General features: G+C 36.0%; 1 protein-coding gene across 1 annotated transcript in view; it reads left to right on the top strand.

The window, feature by feature from the left end:
• Positions 1 to 16,226, top strand: part of FANCM (FA complementation group M) — a 109,540-nt gene extending 93,314 nt beyond the window's left edge. Inside the window, exons 21-23 of the mRNA XM_036769550.1 lie at positions 568 to 949; positions 11,957 to 12,248; positions 16,050 to 16,226. Coding sequence (XP_036625445.1) covers positions 568 to 949; positions 11,957 to 12,248; positions 16,050 to 16,179 — 804 coding nt within the window. The 3' untranslated portion in view covers positions 16,180 to 16,226. The remainder of the gene's footprint in view (positions 1 to 567; positions 950 to 11,956; positions 12,249 to 16,049) is intronic.
• Positions 16,227 to 16,820: the final 594 nt, after the last annotated feature.

Here is a 16,820-nt window from a genome sequence, read left to right as displayed (position 1 = left end):
CCAAATCATGTAAAAATAAGTGATTGCAGCTAAAAGAGAACATAAAAATATACTAAAAAAATTTTAAGATAAAAAATTTAAAAAAAAACTTTCCTTTATTTTTAAGTTTATCACCTCCCATAAGGAAGTGAATGGTGCTTAATCTTGATTTTGAAGGGCTCATGGTTCATCACTTTACTGATCAGATTTCTGAAGTCTTTCACACCTGTTTTTCTCTGTAATGTTATCATTTTAGAAATTGTTCTTAGTTTTGCTCACTTTCTTCTGCATCAGTTCATAAAAGTCTTCCAGTTTCTTCTGAAATTGTCTATTTTATCATTTCTTATGGAATGATAATATTCCATTACATTTATATGACACTATTTGTAAATTTCTGGGCATAATTCTAAATTGCTTTCATTTTATATGAGTTTCTATCTTTGTAGCTATTCTCTAGATTCTCTATACTACCTTCATGTCATTTTTCATTTTAATTGATAGCGTTAAAAAATTTGTATAAATGGGAAGAGAATAGTGGATTTTTCTTCTTAAATGTTCTTTATACATGTTTTCTTTTCTCCCCCCCAGCTTAATAGTGATCTGGAGGATGTTAATTCAAAACCTTTAATGTTATATGGTTCCAGTTCAATGGAAAATTTGGATCTGACACCTACTTCACTTGGACTTCCAGAGAAAAGGCAAAAAACCTGTATTCTTGTGGATAGCCGGGAAATCTCCTCTGGTTCAGAAATAATTTCCTCTTTGAGAACCATTCACGGATTAGAAGTGGAGGTTTGTCCACTCAGTGGCTGTGATTACATTGTTAGCAACCGAATGGTAGTGGAAAGAAAATCTCAATCAGAGATGATTAATAATATGAATAGAAGTAAACTTGTTGAGAAGATTCAGTATTTACAGAATATATTTGAAAGAATATGTGTGATTGTGGAAAAAGACAGAGAAAAAACAGGTTTGTATTTAAATGATGTTTTTCCATGCTTCTTAGGTTCAAAAAAAAAACAAAACAACCATTCCTTTGCCTTCAAAATAAACCCAGTCTGGGGCACTATATAAATGTCAGCTATTTTTAGATAGCATTGAAACAATGAAATTTAGTAGGGACATAAATTAATATTAATGTAATGAAAATATTAGCCACATGTCCCTACTAAATTTTATTGTTTCAGTGCTTTTTAATAATAGCTAACATTTTTATAGTGCTTTAAGGTTTATATGATTTAATTGACTAGAGAAATGCATCTCTGAGGTGTTACCTCATGCTTATCTGATTAGTTGATATGACAGAAAAGGAAAATAATAAATGTTGGAGAGGATGTGGGAAAGCTGAGATGTTAATGTATTGTTTGTGGAGTTGTGAACTAATCCAACCATTCTGGAGAGCAATATGGAACTATGTCTAAAGGGCAATAAAACTATGCATATCCTTTGACCCAGCAGTGTCACTACTAGGTCTGTATCCCAAAGAGATTTTTAAAAAGGGAAAAGGACTTATTTGTATAAACATTTATAGCAGCTCTTTATGTCGTGTCAAAGAATTGGAAATTGAGGGGATGCTCATCCATTGGGGAATGGCTGAACAAGTTGTGATATATGATTGTAATGGAATTCTATTGTGGTATAAGAAATGATGAGCAGGGTGATTTCAGAAAAATCTGTAAAAGACTTACAGGAACTGATAAAAAGTGAAGTGAACAGAGCCAGGATAACATTGTACACAGTAACAGTAATACTGTACAATCATCAGCTGTGAATAACTTAGCTATTTTCAGCAATACAATGGTCCAAGACAATCCCAAATGACTCATGATGAAAAATGCTTTCCACTTCCAGGGAAAGAACTGATGGCATCTGAATACAGACTGAAGCATACTCTTCCTTTCTCCATGCCTTGGTCCTGTTTTCTTCCACAAAATGACTAATATGGAAATAAGTTTTACATGATTGCACATATGTAACTATATCATTGCTTACTGTCTCAGGGAGGGGGGGATAGAATTTAGAACTCAAAACTTAAAAAAAAATGTTAAAAATTGTTTTTACATGTAATTGAAGAAAAAATAAAATTATTTTAAAAACTATATATGATTATAAATATTTACAAATATTGCCTCATCTTCAATGTCCTTGGATGAAGATTGATTCAGATAACTGAGATTGAAAAAAATTGAGATGAAGAAATTGAGGTAAACAGGATAAATGATTGCCCAGGGTCACACAACTAAGTAAATATTTGAGATTTTGAACTCAGATCTTCCTGATTCTGATTCCACCATTATACCACCTACCTGGCGCAATCTCTTAGCATGATAAGCCTGAATTAATTTCTCAAGTTCCTGGTTTTCTGGGTAGGAGCAAATGAACCCAGATTGCTAAATTGCTATTAAAAGTCTCTATGAGTTGACTGCAAGTCTGAGGATGTTCAGAACTTTTAGATCTTCCTTACATTTCTCCTTTCTAGCTACCATACAGCTATGTACCCAGAATATCTGCCACCTTGACAGGTGGACAAGTCTTTTCCCCATTTTTTTTGGAAGGGGAATAATATTATTTTTATTGAAGCCTTTTACTGTTATCTCATGAACATTTCTGAATATATTCCTCCCTGCTCCATCAAGCTGTCCTAACAAAGATTAAAAAAAATCAATAAATAAATCATTTATGTCAGACAGTATATGCAATATTACACTTCTATAATTCCCTACCACTGCACCATGGGGAGGGAGTTGCATTTATTTTCCTTTCTTCTCTGGGGCAATCTTGGTCATTACAGGAAGCATTTTGTTTTGTTTTATTGTTATTTTTGTTTACATTGTAATCATATACTTTCTTTTCCTATTTCTTCATACTTTATTCTCTATCAATTCATGGAATTCTTGTAGTGTGGTTCTGTATTCTTCATGGTGTTTCTTATAGCAGAGTAATCCGTTATTTTTATGTGCCAAAATTTGTTTAGTTATTCCTTTAGGCATCTACTTTGCTTCCAAATCCTTACTGCCACAGAAAGAGGTGCTTTGAATATTTTGGTATAGATAAGGCCTGTACCTACATTTGTCCAGTACCTTCACTTCTAGGAATCTCTTCTTTAGGTCATCTAACTCTACCAAAACAAGTTTTCTTCACTTTTCTTCCTTCTCTGACAAGAAAAATTAAATAATAAAATTCCTTGTTCTCCAGGAGATATTCTTCACTTAACTTTTTATCCCCTGATCAGTGTTTTTTGTCTTGATGCTGAAGGACCTATATTAACCCCTCATCTAGTGAGATAGAGGCATAGCTTTGGGACTTTTCATTTGTTTTGTTCTGACCTTTTATTTCATTGGCAGAGGTAAGGCCTGGTAAAGAAATTATCTAGATAGATTAATGGATAAACAAGAACTTAATCTTAGTTCTCTGACTTGGTGCATTCACTAGACAGAGACACCTGAATCAGTCTTCCTGATACTCTTAAATCTAGTCTTCTTGATACCCTTAAAGTCATTTAAAGGGAGAATGAGTCATAGGATTAATTTTTATTTTAAAAAAATTTCTTATTATGAACTTGACAAACATTTTCATGCCAAAGCACAAAAATATTTAAATGTTTTATTAATACTTTTTTTTGGCATTACAAATAAAATCTCTTATAACAAGTATAGACAAACGAAATAAATGCACACATTTGTGATGTTTGAATAGCTATGCCTCATTTTACACCTCTCTTTATTCTATCAACCTGTATGTAGAAGTTTCAAGTAAGACTGGTCCTTTGGAATCTTGATTGGTCATTGTATTGCTCAGGAGAAATTCTTCTCCTCGTGGTTCTGCACATTTCACTCTACATCAGTTCATGCAAGTTCCTCGAAGTTTTTTTGAATTGTTTTCTTTCATCATTTTTTACCATAATTTGTTTAGCCATTTTCAATTGATAGACACCTACTATGTTTCCATTTCTTTGCTCCAATGAGAAGTGCTGCCATAGAGATTTTTTTCATATGAATCCTTTCTGTCAGGTCTCTCATGCTTTCAAATCTTTTTTTTTTTTTCAGATATATGCCTATTACTGGTCTTACTGGGTTAATTGACTTTTTTAGCAAATTCCAAATTGCTTTCTAGGATGAATAGAGTAATTCATAGTTCTACCAATGATGCATTAGAATGCCTGTCCTTTGAAATGCCTTCCAATAATTTTTCTTTTCCTTTTTCATCTTTGCTAATCTTATAGGAGGTAGCACTTCAGAGTTGTTTTAATTTGAATTTCTATTATTAGAAGTGAATTGTAGAATTTTTTTCACTTGGTTGGCAATAGCTTACTTTCTTTTGAGAACTGCCTCCTTCATATCCTTTGGCCATTTCTCTAATGAGATATGGCTTTTTTTTTGGGGGGGGGGGGAGGTTGGGAAGGCAGGGCAATTAGGGTTAAGTGACTTGCCCAAGGTCACACAACTAGTAAGAGTGTCTGAGGGTAGGTTTGATCTCAGGTCTTCCTGACTCCAGGAACGGTGCTCACTCCACCACCTACCTGCCCCGACTTTTTTTTTAAACAATATTTTTTCCAATTACATATAGACAATTTTTAACATTGATTTTTTAAATAAAATTTTGAGTTCCAAATTTTCTCTCTCTTCCCTAAGATGGCAAGCAGTTTGATATAGGTTATATATGTGCAGTCATTTAAAACATATTTTCATTTTAGTCATGTTGTGAAAGAAGAAAGTTTTCAAAAAAATTACAGTTTACCCAAGGAAAACAAGAAAAAAAATAAAGAAAGTGAAAATAGTATGCTTTGATCTGCACTGGGATTCCATCAGTTCTTTGTCTGGATGTGGGTAACATTTTCCATCATGAGTCTTTTGGAGTTGTCTTTGATCATTTTATTGCTGAGAAGAGCTAAGTCTTTCAAAGTTGATAATTGAACAATGTTGCTACTACTGTGTACAATGTTCTCCTGGTTCTGCTTACTTCATTTTGCATCAGTTCTTGTAAGTCTTCCCAGGTTTTTTTGAAATCATCCTGCTCATCATTTCTTATAGCACAATAGTATTCCATTACGTTCATAAACCACAGCTTGTTCAGCCATTCCCCACTTGATGGACATCCCCTCAATTTCCAATTCTTTGCCACCACAAAAAGTTGCTACGAATATTTTTTTCTACATGTAGTTCCTTTTCCCTTTTTTTTATGATCTCTTTGGGATACAGACCTGGATCAAAGGATGTGCACTTTGGGCATAATTCCAAATTGCTCTTCAGAATAGTCGGACAACTCCACTAATAGTGCAATAATATCCCACTTTTCCCACATCCCACGTCCCCTCCAACATTTATTTTCCTTTTCTGTCATATTAGCCAATCCGAAAATTGTGAAGTGGTACCTCAGAGTTGTTTTAATTTGCATTTCCCTAATTAATAGTGATTTAGAGCATTTTTTCATGTGACTGTAGGTAACTTTGATTTTTTTATCTGAAAATTGCCTCTTAATATCCTTTGACCATTTGTTAATTGGAGAATGACTTGTATTCTTACAAGTTTGACTCAGTTCTCTATATATTTGAGAAATGAGGCCTTTATCAGAAATACTTGTTGTAAAAGGTGTTTCCCACCTTTCTGCTTTTTTTCCTAATCTTGCTTCCATTGGTTTTGTTTGTGCAAAACCTTTTAAATTTAATATAGTAAAAATTAAACATTTTACATCTAGTAATGCTCTCTACCTCTTATCTGGTCATAATCCTTCTGTTTATCCGTATAGCTGACAGGTAAACTATTCCTTGCTCTCCTAATTTGTTTACAATATCATCCTTTATGTCTAAATCATGTGTCCATTTTGACCTTGTCTTGGTATATGGTCTAAGATTTTAGTCTGTACGTAGTTAGTGCTATACTGTTTTCATTTTCCCAGCAGTTTTTGGCAAATAGTGAGTTCTTCTCACAGAAGCTGGGGTCTTTGGGTTTATCAAATGCTAGATTACTATGATCATTTACCACTGTGTATTTTGTACCCAGTTTATTCTGCTGATGCAGCATTCTGTTTCTTAACCAGTACCAGACTGTTTTTTGTGATTACCACTTCATAATACAGTTTGAGATCTGATATGGCGAGACCAACTTCTTTCATATTTTTTTCAGTGATTCCCTTGATATTCTTGACCTTCTGTTTTTCCAGGTGATTTTGGTATTATTTTTTTCTAATTCTCTAAAATAAATTTTTGGTAGTCTGGTATGGCACTGAATAAGTAGGTTAATTTAGGTAGGATTGTCATTTTTATTATATTGGCTTAGTTTACTCACAAGCAATGAATATTTCTTCACTTGTTTAGATATGATTTATTTGTGTGAAAAATGTTTTGTAATTGTGTTCATATAGATCCTGGGTTTATCTTTGCAGATAAAGTCCCAAGTATTTTATATTGCCTACGGTTATTTTAAATGGAATTTCGTTCTCTTTTCTCTTGCTGCTGGGCTCTATTGGCAATATATAGAAATGCTGATGATTTATGTGGGTTTATTTTATATCCTACGATTTGCTAAACTTGTTAATTATTTCAAGTAGTTATTAAAGTTGATTTTCTAAGTGTACCATCATATCATCTTCAAAGTCATAGTTTTGTTTTCTCATTGCCTTTTCTAATTACTTTAATTTCTTTTTCTCCTCTTATTGCTATAGCTAGCATTTGTAGTACATTATTGAGAAATATTAGTGATAATGGGCACCTTTGCTTCACCTCTGATCTTACTGGGTAGGCTTCTAGCTTATCCCCATTACAGATACTGCTTGCTGATGGTTTTAGATAGATACTACATTTTAAGGAACTCTCCATTTATTCCTATGCTTTCTAGGAATAAATTTTTTTTAAAAAAGAAATGGGTATTGTATTTTGTCAAAAGCCTTTTCTGCCTCTGTTACAACAATCATATGATTTTTGTTGGTTTTGTTATTGATATGACCAATTATGTTGATAGTTTTCCTAATATTGAATCAGCCCTGGTATAAATCTCACCTGGTCATAGTGTATGATTCTGGTGGTATAATGCTGTAATCTCCTTGCTAGTATTTTATTTGAATTTTTGCATGAGTATTCACTAGGGAAATTGGTCTATAGTTCTCTTTCTCTGTTTTGCCTTTTCCTGGTTTAGAGAACAGTGCTGTATTTGTGTCATGAAAAAAATTTGGTAGGATTCCTTCTTTACCTCTTTTCCCAAATAGTTTACATTATATTGGAATTAATTGTTCTGTAAATGTTTGGTAGAATTCACTTGCGCATCTTTCTGGCCCTGGTGATTTTTTACTTAGGGAACTCATTTATGTCTTACCCAGTTTCTTATTTTGAAGACAGGGTTATTTAAGTGTTTTTTTTCCTCTTCCATTAATTTGGGCAATTTATATTTTTGCAATATTTATCCATTTCATTTAGTTTGTTAGTTTTATTGGCATATATAATTGGGGTAAATTGAATAATTACTTTAATTTTATCATCATTGGTGGTGAATTCACCTTTTTCATTTTTGATACTAATAATTTAGTTTTCTTCTTTTCTTCTGCTTTTCATTTTTTGACTATATATATTTTATTTAATATTTTAGTTTTCAACATTGATTCCCACCAAGATTTTGAGTTACAAATTTTCTCCCCATTCCAAGATGGCATATACTCTGATTGCCTCGTTCCCCAGTCAGCTGCCCCCCCATCCCCTTTGCCTTTACTTTCTTGTATGGCAGGATAGACTTCAATGCCCCATTCGCTATATATTGTTTCCCAGCTACATGCAATAAAACAATTTTTTTAAAAAAAAATTTTCTTTTGAGCATCTGATTTTAAAACTCTGAGTTCCAAATTCTCTACCCTCTTCCCTTCCCACCCACCCTCCCGAGGAAGGCAAGCAATTCAACATAGATCACACATATATCATTATGTAAAACACTTCCACAATGCTTATGTTGTGAAAGACTGACTATATTTCCTTCCATCCTATCCTGTCCCCTTTTATTCAATTTTCTCCCTTGACCCTGTCCCTTTTCAAAGGTGTTTGCTTTTGATTACCTCCTCCCCCTGTCTGCCCTCCTTTCTATCATACCCCCCTTTTTATCCCCTTCCCCTTTCCTGTGGAGTAAGATACCCAATTGAGTGTGTATGTTATTCCCTCCTCAAGTTGAATCCAATGAGAGTAAGATTTGCTCATTCCCCCTCACCTGCCCCCTCTTCACTTCCCCTAGAACTGCTTTTTCTTGCCACTTTTATGTGAGATAATTTACCCCATTCTGTCTGTCCCTTGCTCTCTCTCTCTCAATATATTCCTCTCTCACCCCTTAAATTTATTTCATTTTTTTAGATATCCCTTCATATTCAACTCATCCTGTGCCCTCTGTCTATATTCCCTTCAACTCCCCTAATTCTGAGAAAGGTCTCCTGAATTACACACATCATCTTTCCATGTAGGAATATAAATATAACAGCTCAACTTTAGTAAGTCCCTTATGAATTCTCTTTCTTGTTTACCTTTTCATGCTTCTCTTGATTCTTGTATTTGAAAGTCAACTTTTCTATTCAGCTCTGGTCTTTTCATTGAGAAAGCTTGAAAGTCCTCTATTTTATTTAAAGTCTATATTTTGCCTTGGAGCATTATACTCAGTTTTGCTGGGTAGGTGATTCTAGGTTTTAATCCTAGCTCCCTTGACTTTTGGAATATCATATTCCAAGCCCTTTGATCCCTTAATGTAGAAGTTGCTAGGTCTTGTGCTATTCTGATTGTGTTTCCACAGTATTCAAATTGTTTCTTTCTGGCTGCTTGCAGTATTTTCTTCTTGACCTGGAAACCCTGGAATTTGGCAACAATATTCCTAGGAGTTTTCTTTTTGGGATATTTTTCAAAAGGCAATTGGTGGATTCTTTCAATTTCTATTTTACCTTCTGGTTCTAGAATATCAGGGCAGTTTTCCTTGATAATTTCTTGAAAGATGATGTCTAGGCTCTTTTTTTGATCATGGCTTTCAGGTAGTCCAATAACTTTTAAATTATCTCTCCTGGATCTATTTTCCAGGTCAGTGGTTTTTCCAATGAGATATTTCACATTTTCTTCCATTTTTTGATTCCTTTGGCTCTCTTTTATAATACCTTGGTTTCTCTTAAAGTCACTGGCTTCCACTTGCTCCAATCTAATTTTTAAGGTGTCATTTTCTTCAGTAGTCTTTTGGACCTCCTTTTCCATTTGGCTAATTCTGCCTTTCAAGGCATTCTTCTCCTCACTGGCTTTTTGGAATCCACTTCCATCCAGACCTCTTACGTTAGTTTTCACGTTCATGAGTTGGGTCACCTTAAACTCTAATGGAGGGTACAAGGACCGGGCTCCTTTCCCCAGGGTAAAGACTTGCCCAGGCTGGATTTTGTTTACATTCTGAACAGAAGTTAGATCTTTTATTTCTGTAGGGTCCTGCCCAAGATTGAGGAGTATGTTACTTGAGGGCTAGGAGTAATCTTATCAATCAGTCATGACCTTTAGAGACTGATTTTAACAGGAACTGGGCCAGGGGTGAGGAACCTGCCACCTCTAGGCCACATGTGGCCCTCTAAGTCCTCAAGTTGGGCCCTTTGATTGAATCCAAATTTCACCAAACAAATTCCCTTAATAAAAAGATTTCTTCTGTAAAACTTGAACTCAGTCAAAAGACCACACCCAAGGACCTAGAAGGGGTTTGCCTCAAGGCCCCAGGTTCCCCATCCCTGAGCTGGGCCTTAAGGAAGAAATAGTAAAGAGAAAAGCCTGGATTATAATTTAACAATTGGTTATTAACGTGATAGTATAATGATAGTTTCTGTCACCTGCTTATGTCTTTTAATTAGATTTATCTTTGCTTGACAAAGCAAATGAAATCATGATTGCTACCCCTGCTTTTTTTTTTTTTAACTTCATCTGAAGCATAAGAGATTGTGCTCCAGCCTCTTACCCTTATTCTGTGTCTGTTTCTTTGCTTCAGGCATGTTTCTGTTAAACTGCATATTGTCAGATTCTATTTTTTAACATTCTGCTATCCTCTTCCATTTTATGGGTGAATTCATTCCACTCACATTTACAGTTATGGTTATTAACTGTGTATTTACCTCTATCCTATTTTTCCCCCTTTTTCTCCTTTCTCCTTTCACTGTCTCTCAAAAATGTTTTGCTTCTGACCACTGCCTCTCACAATCCACCCTTCTATCGCTGCTCCTTCTCTTATCCCTCTCCTTTCCTACTTCTCTATAAAGCAAAGTTATTCTTGGTTATAAGCTTCTTTGCTTTCCAGAATATTACATCCAAGTCTTCCAATCCTTTAACATAGAAGCTGCTAAGTCTTGTGTTATCCTGACTCTGATGCTTGAAATTTGAATTGTTTCTGGCTGCTTGCAATATTTTCTCCTTGATCTGGGAGCTCTAGAATATGGCTATAATATTCCCAGGAGTTTTCATTTCGGGATCTCTTTCAGGGGGTGAGCAGTAGATTCTTTCAATTTCTATTTTACCCTCCAACTCTAGGATATCAGGACAGTTTTCCTTAATAATTAAATAATTTTTTCATTCTTTTGATTTTGTTTTGTTATTTTTTCAATGTCTTCTGGAGTCGTTAGTTTCCATTTTCCCAATTCTAATTTTCAAGGAATTATTTTCTTTAGTTAGCTTTTTTACCTCCTTTTCTAGTTGGCCAGTTTTACTTTTTAAAGATTTATTTTCAGTGCTTTTTTTTGGTACCTCGTTTTTCCCATTTGGCCAATTCTGTTTTTTAAGGAATTCTTTTTCTTCAGTGGATTTTTATGCTTCTTTTACCAAGCTATTGACTCTCTTTTCATGATTTTCTTGATCGCTCTCATTTCTTTTGCCAATTTTTTTCTACCTCACTTACTTGATTTTTACAAACCTTGTTGAGCTCTTTCAGGAATTCTTTTTGGACCATTGACCAATTCACATTTTTCTTTGATCCTTTGCATGTAAGTACTTTGATTTAGTTTTCTTCTAGGTTTGTGTCTTGATCTTCTCTGTTACTATAGTAACTTTCTGTTGTCTGATTCTTTTTTTGGTTGTTTGTTCATTTCTCCAGCCTATTTCTTGCCTTTTAACTTTACATTAAAGTTGGGCTCTGCTCCTGGGGTGGAAGGAATACTGTCTCAAGTTTCAGGGTCTTTTGTGCTCGCATTTTCAGAACTAGTCCCTGGGGGTTTGTAAGGTTTCAGGTCTTCTAAGATGGTACGATCTAAGGAGAAGTGTGGTGGTCACTGCTGGTTTGTGAGCTACCACAAGCACTCTTTTCCACCCTGGAAATGTGAACAAGGTCCCTGCTTCCTATCATTGCTCCCTTTTGCCCTAGGACTGCAACCCAGAACCATGTATGGCCAATGCAACAGAGTCCTGCACCCAGTTCCAGAAAAAGGTCCCCTTTAATCTCGTTCTGACCAGTCGTCTGACCCCCTTACTCTCTTTCGGCTTAGAGCAAAGCAGCCATGATGCACCCCCAAGGGCAGCTGCTCATTTGTCAGGGCATGGCCTGTGCTGCACTGCACTCCACTCTAGCCCTGGTGAGACAGAGCTTTCCTGCCAACTTTCTAAATTTTCTTGGGCTGGAAAACTGTTTTGCCCTGACCTTTTGTTGGTTTTGTCACCCCAGACTTTGTTTTGAGGCATTATTTTAAAGTTGTTTGGAGGGGAATTTTGGAGAGCTCAGGCAAGTCCCTGCCTTTACTCTGCCATATTAGGTCTGCCCCCTTTTCAACTTCTTGTAAATTGCCTTTTTTTAGGTTTTGTTGCATTCAGTGTCATGACTGTCTCACTACCACTTCCCTTTGTTGTTCTCTTTAAACTAGAAGTGGAATTTCTCTAAAACTTCCAGTGGTTCTCAGATTGGTCTACTTTCAATGTTGAGGCATAAATTAGAATTCTGTTAATAATTTTAGTCATATTAATAGTGTATTGTTCTTCTCTTTTGTTGTTAATGTTTTAATATTTACTTATTTAAATTAGGAGCTGCTTTGAAAGTATTCCAAAGGACCAAGAGCTATGATAGCCTTTTGTCTGCCTTAATTGGTGCTGGAATTCGAATTCTTTTCAGCTCTTGCCAGCGAGAAACTGCAGAATTGATTAAGGAATTGACTTTAGTAGAACAGAGAAAGAATGCTGGTGTTCATGTTCCAGTAGCTGTGAAAGATGATACGCGTGACATGCTCCAGTTCTATCTAAGTATTCCCAGTATAAGCTATGTAACAGCTCTAAATATGTGTCACCATTTTTCATCCGTGAAAAAGATGACTAACAGGTATGTTTGCCATCTTACTTTGACTTTTTAGTGTTCAGTGATTATTTAAAGTATTCTGTAAGAAATTATTAGTCAAGGTAAAAATTTAAGATATCTCTTAGCTTGCACCGTGTCATATTCCTATTACTTCCCAACCCAGAAGTTACGGCATTTGCAGAAAGAACGCTGGACTAGGAATGGAAAGACTCCTTCCAGCTTTAGTTCTAGCAGCTACCTTGTTTGAGGCCACCCGGCTAGTTCACTTCTCTGTTGTATCATTTTGTAAAAGGAAAGGGGTTGGATTAGAGGATCGTCAAGTTTCCTTCCAACTCAAAATTTCCATGACTCTAAGTTGTTAGTACTCGCTAGTGTTAAGTTTGAAAATTAACATAAACTGAGAGATAGCGGTCTGAGCATGATCCATTTATGAGTTAGGCTAGCAGTAACCAAGAAGTTGGGTCAACGACCAAAGGCCAGCCCACTTGACAAATGAGGAGCTGAGGCAAACTGGATTAAGCGATTTGCCCAGGGGGGTCAGGCCAGTTAGTAAGTATTTGAGGTGGGGCTTACTAGTCTTCATATAGTTTGGGGAAGGACAAGAGAACAAAGAACAGAGCTGGGTAGGTGGGAAAAACAATGCAGTTGGGTTCAGGGCTGGCAATGTCATGGGGGCGAGGACAACATAATTGATTACATCAAGAAGAGCTGGCTAGGACCCTGTGGGATTAGTAACCACCTCTCTTTGTCATAGAGGAATGCTTGATTGATTTATGGGATCCATCTGCATATTGTAGACTTTGTTAGTAGACAAAAAAAGGTTAGGGAGATAAGATTTTCTTTAATAGCGCAAGGACAGTTCAAGGACAGTTATCTCTGAGAGCTAGCTATAGGACTTAAAGATAACACCAGATGTCTTCGTATTTTCCCAAAAGTTGAAGGTATGGTAGCTAACAGTTTTCCCCATTAATCATAAATTTAAAGTAACTCAAAAGGAAAGATAAATTTGTGAGTTCAGCTCAAGGACACAGAAAAGTGGCTTTAGGCAGATACAGACTCAATCACAAAAATCAACACAGCATAAAATCAATTACATTGTAGAATCTATATGGTAGAAATCCATGCAGTAGAACTAGAGGTGATATTAATTTTTACCTTTTTTCTAGTAAAACAGTGAAGCTCTCAGGTGATAACTTTGATTAAATCAATCAATCTGGCAATTCATTCCGGGATTTCAGGGAACAGAGATATAGCCACACCCATCTGGATTACTGGATTATGTTGCCAGGGCAGCGCACTCACACACACAGACACACACACAGACACACAGACACACACACAGACACACACACACACACACACACACACACACACACATCCCATACCCCCATGGAGATGTGGAGCTTACCATATTATTGATTAGATAAGTGGCCCTGGAATCAGGAAGAACTAGGTTCAGGTCCTGACTCTGTTGATCCTGAACAAGGCAATGTCTCAGAGCCTAAGGTAACTTAAAGACCATATTAAAGACTATAAAATGCAGGACAGGTGTTTGTCTTGGTTGAGTGAGACATAAGAGAGACCTAAGATTCTATCTCACTGCTACACCCTTGGCTTCCAGTCTTGTTCTTGGAAATAAAGCCACACATAACCTCAATCCAGGAAATCAGCCAGACCTAGAATGGTAGGTTTAGTGGCTAGACAAACAAGGTGGTTTGCCCCAGTAATTTTTTTATGGTAACAAAGGGAGACTGATGCCTTAGTAGAGGTATCAGCCTGAGGTGAAGAAATTACTCTGCCTTTAGAAGCATACGAATTACATAGGTATCAGGAGGACATTTAAGCTGATACTGTTTCTTTGGGGCTAGATGGCTTTACCTCCTAAACTTAGTAATGACATACAGTTGTATTTGTCCTTCGTTTTCGAAGAGGACCATGGCATCTGGGAAATGATGACATGACTTGCAGTGGACTTTGATTTGAGTGAGGGAGGGCCATGCAAGGTCACTAGCCTCACTTTCTTCTCCAGAGCCATCTGGATCCAGTGACCAGATATTCATCAGGATGACTGGAGATGGCCCAGGATGCAATGGGAGACCTTGGCCCCTTTAGGCTCAGGCCTTTTCAGGTACTCACTTAGAGTGAGGTAATGCCCATTCAGTAACTATGCCTCTTTAAGAAGTGAATCAAGGGATTGCTCCAAAAAAAAAAAAAAAAGGAAAAAAATCAAGCTGGGAAGACCCTCAGGGTTGCTGTTCCAAAGAAATACAGTTACCACTGACTTTCACTATAAGCCAGGAGGGCCCGAGAGAGAGAGAGAGAGAGAGAGAGAGATCTAGCCAGTAAACCCTATCTGGCAGCTTCTGGCCATCAAAATTTACCTTCCTTTGGAGAGGAGAGGGAGAGGAAGAGGAAGAGGATGAGCTGAGTTGCTGGGTCCCATTTCAGGCAACTCGGTCTGCTCACAGGTTGTGTTTGTCCTTCATTTTCGACAAGGACCATGGCATCAGGGAAATGATGACATGACTTGCAGTTGACTTTGATTTGAGTGACAGATATTGCTGTTGTCACTGCTCTCCCTCTTCAAAGGATGAGGAAGGGGTTAGGTATGATTTCATTTAAAGGGGAGGTGGAGAGACACACTCCCTACTTTTTCTTAACTCATCAAATTATATAAAGTTTGCAGTGGCCTCCAAAATGGGGTGCACAGGATGATTCATTGGGCCGGGAGGAAAATATTACAACTAATATTTTTATATAAAACAATAAGAAGTATATTAATTTTTAATGTCATTTAGTACATAAGCAGCAGCATGGCTTATATAAAATAGGGAACTGACCTTTCAGTCAGAAAGATTTGGGTTCAAGGGTGTTCTCTGGCAATACTTTCCTGACTTTGTGAGCCAGAGCAATTCACTTAACCTCTTAATCCCCAGCAACTCTCTAAGACTATAAGTTGCTTAGCAGGGGCCAGTCTGTTGATAGGAGTTGTATGTCATTGAAGTCACACATCCAGCTAAAAAATCCAAAATATTTACTGTGTGAATTAACACTGGCATTTATATGTCAGACCACATGTGGCCTTCTAGGTCCTTGGGTGCAGCCTTTAAGGGGATTTGTTCTGTGAAGTTTGGATTTAGTCAAAGGGCTGCACTTGAGGATCTAGAAGGCTATATGTGGCCTTGAGGCTGCAGGTTCCCCATCCCTGGTATAAGAGAACAATAAGAAAATGGCAAAGCTGGCACTTCTCCTCTTTTTCAGCCACATTGTCAGGTTAAAAACAATAATGTTATCATGAAATCTGACAAGAAGTTGGCCAAAAGCATTCAGAATTATGAAGAATATTATTTAAAGTGTAGATTTGCATTTATCTTTGTTAGTGATGAACTTTGTCCCAGTTACATATTATGTTTTGAGGTATCAGCTAATTTAGTATGAAGCCTTCATGATTAATAAGACAATTAAAAACTAAGCTTTTTTTTTTCTATAGTGATAACCCATAAGTACTCTATATCTTCAATTTAAAACATGGAAAAGGAATTTTCTAGCCTGTTTTAAAAAAATCTCAACAAAGGGATTCAAACAGTGCTTGTTTCATTTGTATCTCATTCATTTTAAAATTTCTCTTTTTGTGTGTGTTTTATAAGTAAAAAATATTAGTACAGTACTACATGTATATAATTTACAAATAAATGCATTAGAAAATGTAATTTCTTTAAAAGCTTTTGTGTTTTTGTTACTTTTTGTAGAGGAGGTAAGCATATTAAATACTGTCCCCCAAAACATCCTTTTATAAAATTGCATTTTGTATAATTTATTTTTCAGCTCTCTTGAAGAAATCTCTCTGAATGCACAAGTAAGTCATCAGAAAGCTGAGGAGATTTATCACTATATCCACTATGCCTTTGATGTGCAGATGCTACCAGACATCATTAAAAACGGTAGACTGAAATAACATCTATCATAGCAAACAACTTAGGATGGACTCATCAAATACATGAAAAAGAATTCACATAAAACAAATATGTTTACATAATAATTGTTATATTTCCATTTTATGGAAGAAACTGTGTAAATAAGAAAATATTTCTCTTTTAAGCTAAATATAAGCATATGTTATCCCTGGATTGTTTTTTTTAAGTACTCATAAGCACTTAGTTTGTCTGAATATATTAAAAGCCAGGATCTTTTTGTGACCTGGGAAGAGTGAAGTACAGGTTACTCCAGTGTGTGTCAGAGTGTAGGAAACAAGAGAATTGTCATGAAATATCTCCAGAAATGGAAAGATTATCACTGTCAGCTGTTATCATGAATGGGTAATTGTCTCCCCAACAATTTGATAATTAACTGGGGATTTTTTGTAAATAATGTAAAATAAACTTGCTGCAGAAGCTCTTGGCTCAGTCCACCTAATTAATGCCACATTTCCATTCTTTTTGTTGTTTTATTGATGCTTTTAAAAAATCATTAGGACTTTTCAATGATTCTCTCCCACCCCCTCTCATAAAAGTTAAGGCTACATAGATAAACAGGATAGTAGCAATTTTAAGTGGCTGCCAGAGTGATATACCTGTATCAAACATTTGATTGAGTTAC

This window comes from Trichosurus vulpecula, chromosome 8, assembly GCF_011100635.1.
Source record: "Trichosurus vulpecula isolate mTriVul1 chromosome 8, mTriVul1.pri, whole genome shotgun sequence".
Lineage (NCBI taxonomy): Eukaryota > Metazoa > Chordata > Mammalia > Diprotodontia > Phalangeridae > Trichosurus > Trichosurus vulpecula.
This window is presented reverse-complemented; position numbering and strand designations above follow the sequence as displayed.